Below are 5,859 nucleotides of genomic sequence, written 5' to 3'. Positions count from 1 at the left end.
TCACCGCTGCTGCGGAGAGAGCAGCTAAATTGTCATGCACTCAGAATTCATTCTCGAACCTTGAGGGTTCTAAGAATTCTAAGCCGCACTTACTGTTATCCTTCTGTCTGTACTAGACATTTACCCAACCTCTTATAAACTTATTACCCATGTTTGTGTGTATGTTCGATGTTGCATTAAACAAATCAAATCTTTGTCTTGAGTCGGCCATAAAATATTACCTTCTTTCGCTCAAGTAAACCCTGGCAATTAGTTCCTCCATTTCTAGTGGGCTACATTTTATTTGAAGCGTGATATCTGGGCTTAAAAGAAATAAAAGTATTTGTTGCAATCAAATGAGAGGGTGGTTAGAAAGAGGGGAGATGACTCCCTTCCTGTTGCAAGAGATTTAATGTGCATTGTCATTCCTTGTTATACCATTTCCCCAAATGGTTAATAACTTCTGTGCAAAGAACTACAGCGAACAATTTTACAGACCAGCAACTGATCATTTAGTCCAGTTTTTGCATGTTGGTGTTTAGGATCCTCCCACACGCACTTCATCTCATTGTATCAGCTTAACCTTTCGTTCCTTATGCCCTCATCAGTTTATCCAAATTCCCCTTAAATCCATTTTGACTTTTGACTTCTACTAGTCCCAGTGGGAGAGAGTTTCACTTTCCCTGTGGTATCTGGATAAAGAGATTCCTCCCGAATCTCCTGTATGACTCACCATTCACTGTGTAACAATTCTGGACTTCCTTCTGTCCAGACTCTCAAACCCTTCACGATACTAAAGACCTCCATCAGATCTTCCGTCAGCCGCCTCTTTTTGAGAGCAAAGAGCCCCATTTCTCCCAATCCTTTCTGACAGCATTATCCCCTCTGTTTTTGGATCATTCTTGTAAATTCTGGAATCTAACAACCCTGTGATCTCTCTCTCCACAGATGCTGCCAGACCTGCGGAGTTTCTCCAGCAAGTTCTGTTTTTGTTACTTTTTTGCGATGTTAGCCAAGGGCAAGATTTCTTGGGCAAGGGACCAGGGATCACTCTGCAACAGCGTGGTTTTAGGGTCAGTTACACCTGTTGGAGAGGGCAGACAGGACCATGATACACTGCTGCTACTGAGCTCCGGTGGTGGAGGGAGTGGATGTTTTGTGGATGGAATGCTAATCAAATGGGCTTGTTTGGCCAGGAAGGTTTTTAGCTTCCTAATTTGCTGTAAGGGCCTTGTAGAGGTGGACTTGTGCCTGGTATATAGAAATAGACTTTGGGATGGCAGGAAATGAGTTGTCCACTGTAGAATTCTCAGCCTCTGAACCAACTTTGCAGCCATTATATTTACAAAGCTTGACCAGTTCAGTTTCTGGCCAGTGATAACCACAGGGCATGGACAATTGGGGAACAGAAAAATAGTTATGTTTTTGAAAATTAATTGGCAATGGTTAGATTCTCTCTCATTGGTGATGGTCATTACCTGGCATTTGTGTGGCTTGAATGTTATTTGCCACTTGTCAGCCCAAGCCTGCATATTGCCCAGATCTTGTTGCATGTGAACATGGACTGTTTCAGTATCTGAGGACTCATGAATGGTGCTGAACATTGTGCAATCGTCAGCGAACATCCCCACTTCTGATTTTATAGTATCCCTACAGTATGGAAGCCAGTTATTCAGCCCATCGAGCCCACACTGGCTCTCTTACCCCATCCCTCTAACTCTGCATTTCCCATAGCTAACCCACCTAGCCTGCACATCCCTGGACACTATGTGTAATTTAGCATGGCCAATCCACCCTAACCTTCACATCCTTGGACTGTGGGAGGAAACCAGAGCACCCGGAGGAAACCCGCACACACACATGGAGAATGGGCAAATTCCACAGTTGCATGAGGCTGGAATTGAACCCGGGTCCTTTGTGCTGTGAAGTAGCAGTGCTAACCACTGAGCTAACCACCTCATGACAGAGGTAAGGTCATTGATGAAGCAGCTGAGGACTGTTGGGCCTTTTGGAATTAAAGAAGTTAAGGCCCACATCAATACTGATGCTAATTCCATCCTATGATGCTGCTTGGAGCCTCTCTGCTCCTATGATGCTGCTTGGCCTGCTGTGTTCATCCAGCCCTGCACCTTGTTGTCTCGGATTCTCCAGCATCTGCAGTTCCTACTATCTCTCTCCACGTTCTTTCTGATTGCTTCTCTTGTCAATAAGTCAGTTTAGTTTGAGTGATACATGAGGCTGAAAATTATGAGCACGTCTTGAGCAGATAGTGGGGGCTGAAGTTTCAAAAGGTGCCTGGGGCTTGCACTTTGTAATTTTTACAAGATGCTTCTGCGTAAAAGTTTGCTAAAATAAGTTATTCCAACAAAGGAGTACAATGTCTCTCCCTAATCTATTAAATACTGCCTCGCCCATCAATGCCAATTTCAAAACATTTGGAACTAATATTCCAATCAAATAAATAAAAGGAAAAACACCCAGTTTATTTTTTAAGAAGTCTTTTAAGTTTTTTAAGAATTTTATGATTGCTACTTTTCCCATGGGGTTTGCTTTGTAAGATGGCTGCCCTGGAAATTAATCTTTAAATTTCTGGTCACTTCAGGCAGTAATGCTGAGGAGTTGGCAATGCTATCAAAGACTCTGACTGTCAATAGATAGGAGGTTCACACACAAACACATTTCTTTCTTGCTGACTTTAGGAACACAAAATCAGGTATTTCTACAGAGGGGCTTAACACAACATCAAAAAATCCACTTTCTCTTCTAATGCCAAACAAGTACCTTTTCCTTCTTAATATTTTACATTCAAGAACAGGTCCTTGCATGAAAGTTTATATGTGTGGGTACATTTCACTCCACACGTACATACATGGCTTGGCGTCATGCAAAATAAAAATAATCTGCCTGGTAAGTGTTGTTGGGAATCTCCTGCTGAGGTCCTTTATTCCCGATGCATTAATGGAGGAGGACGTGGCTCACAAGCTGAATGAAGTACCCATCACTGTAGGAGGTAGTCACCCTCCTCTCTCTCTCTCGCTGCATCAACAGTTTCCAGTTCCCTTGCAGAGCGCAGAACAAGGGAAAGGATTACAATGGGGCTTTGAGGACAATGCAGACTTTCTCCCAATTTGCTCCCCCTCGCTCTCCATTTCTCTCTCTCGGTGAGGGTGGATGCCATTTATTTTTGGGCCGTGTTCCGTAAAGCACTTCCCATCAACAACGAGATGAGAGTTCCAAAGTTGTGGCGTAGTGATGATGCCCGTCGCCATTTCCCTCAGCTCAGAGTCAAAAGTAGTAGAGGGGGCTGGGGGGGGGAGCACTATAGGCTCAGAAAAACACCTCTGTGTATTTATGTCTTGGAAGAGACAAAACGCAGTCTTCATTAAGTCATGTTAGAGAGAGGGAGAGAGACATAATCAATTTGTTCGCAAAAGGTTCACTTTGCCATTCTGGCAGCAAGAACCAGTGAGTTGTATTTTCCGCTGCACTCTCCCTCCCTTCCCCCCCGCCTCCCTTCTCGTCAGGCACCCGACAGCGAGAATCCTCCCGTCATTTCTGACTCCCCGTGTCGCCTCACACTCGGACAGCGGGTGTGGAGGCCGTGAGGGGCACCATGGAGCTGCAGTCGTAGTCTACATCGATCATGGTGTGCGTGCTCGTGCCGAAGCCTCCAGAAGGGGCGCCCCCGCCCGTCTGGCGTTCCCGAAAGTTCTGAATGTAGCTCTGAAGGGGGTGAGGGTGGGGGTGAAAGTAAATGGGAGACGTGACAAATAAACAAGAGGAAGAAGCGGGATCTTGCATTCGTATAGCACCTGTCATGACAACACACGAACACGCAAACAAAGAAGAAAAGTAAGGCCACTTGGCCCGTCGAGCCTGCTCCGTCATTCAATAAGATCGTGGCTGACCTGATTTTAACCTCAACTCTACGTTACTGCTTATCCCCGATAATCTTTCGTCACCTTGGTCGTCAAGGATCTCCCTCTGCCTTGAAACTATTTTTTCATAGATGATAGAATCAGAGAATCCCCACAGTGTGTGGAAACAGGCCCTTCGGCCCAACAAGTCCGCACCAATCCTCAGAGCATCCCACCCAGACCCATTACCCTGTAACCCACCTAATCTACTTATCCCTGAACACTACGGGACAATTTAGCATGGCCAATCCACCCTAGCCCGCACATCTTTGGACTGTGGGAGGAAACCAGAGCACCCAGAGGAAACCCACACAGACATGGGGAGAATGTGCAAACCGAACACAGACAGTCGCCCGGGGGTGGAATCGAACCCGGGTCCCTGGCGCTGAAGGGGATTCCAAAGACTATCAGCTCTCTGCTTCCTCATCTCCAATTTAAATGGGTGACTCCTTATTTTTAAACGATTGTCCCACAAGGGGAAACATCCTTTCCACATCTCCACCCAGTCAAGTCTCTTATGTTTCAGTTAAGTCACCCCAAAGTAATGGATTATTCATCGTAAACCCAGTTTCTCGGCAACAAGGAGTAAGAGCTTTTCATCTCACACTCATCAGAACTAGGGCCTAAAAGGCAGACTTGACCAAAGGCACAGAGATTTATACAGCACAAGGAGAGGGAGCTAATTGGTTGGGTCATCGTCAGCTTAGAGAGCAGTTAACTGTCAATCTTCATTCCCTGACCAGGCAGGTAAACTCTGATTGGGCAGGGTGTTGCTGTGCCAATGCAGCAGGGATAATCACCTTGAAACCAGCAAATGAGGAGGTAATCGCTTTGCTCCAGGAGTTTGAGTTTGCCAAATAAATACAAACTGTTTGATCGAAAAAATGCAGACAATTTGCAAACAGCAAACGCCCCACCACAGGGAATGGTCCTGAAGTAGTCACAGGGCTGGACTATGGGCTCTGGGGACGCAGGTTCAAATCCTACCACAGGAGTTGCTGGAGTTTAAATTGAGTCGATTAATTGAGAATCAAAAGCTAGACTTAGTAATGGTGACCATGCTGCCCATCGCTGATTGTCAGGAAATCCCATCCCATGAGCACCTTCAGAAAGAGCTGTGTCACCCCCCTCCTGCCTGGTCAATGTCAGCATATGTGCCGACTGTGACTACCCTCTCCATCTGGTGTCAGACGATTGTGCGTCCCACTCCAGAGAATGTTCCGGATGACATATTCATTATACGGTGGCCTTGCCTCTCAATTGGATGTAATGGATCCCCAGGTCACTGTATTGAGGAATTCTCCAATGCTTGGTCATTACCATTTATCTCTAAATTAGAGTATCACCTGAACATATAACAGTACAGCACAGGAGCAGGCCCTTCGGCCCACCATGTCTGTGCTGACCGTGATGCCATTCCAAACTAATCCCATCTGCCTGCACATGGTTTGTATCCCTCTATTCCTTGAAAAGAAAAAGTGCTGGAGTACACAGCAGGTCAGGCAGCATCCATGGGCAGAAAGCAAGATAATGTTTCGCGTCTGGATGGCCCTTCACCAGAAATGTTAGTTTGCTCTCTGTCTCTCCATGCGTGCTGCCTGACCCGCTGTGATCTCCAGCATTTTTCATTCTCAGTACAGGTTCCAGCATCTGCAGTAATTTTCTCCTCCCTCTATCCACTGCCTGTCCATGCCTTTATCTAAACGTCTCTTAAACATTGCTATTGTATCTACTTCTTCCACCTCCCCTGGCAGCACGTTCAGGTAAATACTGACAACAGCATTCCCCCACCACCCCCACCCCCACCACCCCCAGGGACACCCAGTCAATACTGAGACACAGCTCCTCTCTACCCCAGATCCTGGGACCTCTTGTAAACGCTGATACACTCCTCAAGTGTTTGTGAAGTCAGGATAGACAGTGCAGAGGGAGCTTTACTCTGTATCTAACCCTGTGCTGTCCC

General features: G+C 46.2%; 1 protein-coding gene across 1 annotated transcript in view; it reads right to left on the bottom strand.

Moving 5' to 3' along the window:
- Positions 1–1,609: 1,609 nt before the first annotated feature.
- tmem198b (transmembrane protein 198b) overlaps positions 1,610–5,859 on the bottom strand; it is a 99,552-nt gene continuing 95,302 nt past the window's right edge. Inside the window, exon 7 of the mRNA XM_048599184.1 lies at positions 1,610–3,702. Within this exon, the coding sequence (XP_048455141.1) occupies positions 3,553–3,702 (150 nt within the window). The 3' untranslated portion in view covers positions 1,610–3,552. The remainder of the gene's footprint in view (positions 3,703–5,859) is intronic.

This window comes from Rhincodon typus, chromosome 7 (assembly GCF_021869965.1).
Source record: "Rhincodon typus isolate 14 chromosome 7, sRhiTyp1.1, whole genome shotgun sequence".
Taxonomy (NCBI): Eukaryota; Metazoa; Chordata; class Chondrichthyes; order Orectolobiformes; family Rhincodontidae; genus Rhincodon; species Rhincodon typus.
This window is presented reverse-complemented; position numbering and strand designations above follow the sequence as displayed.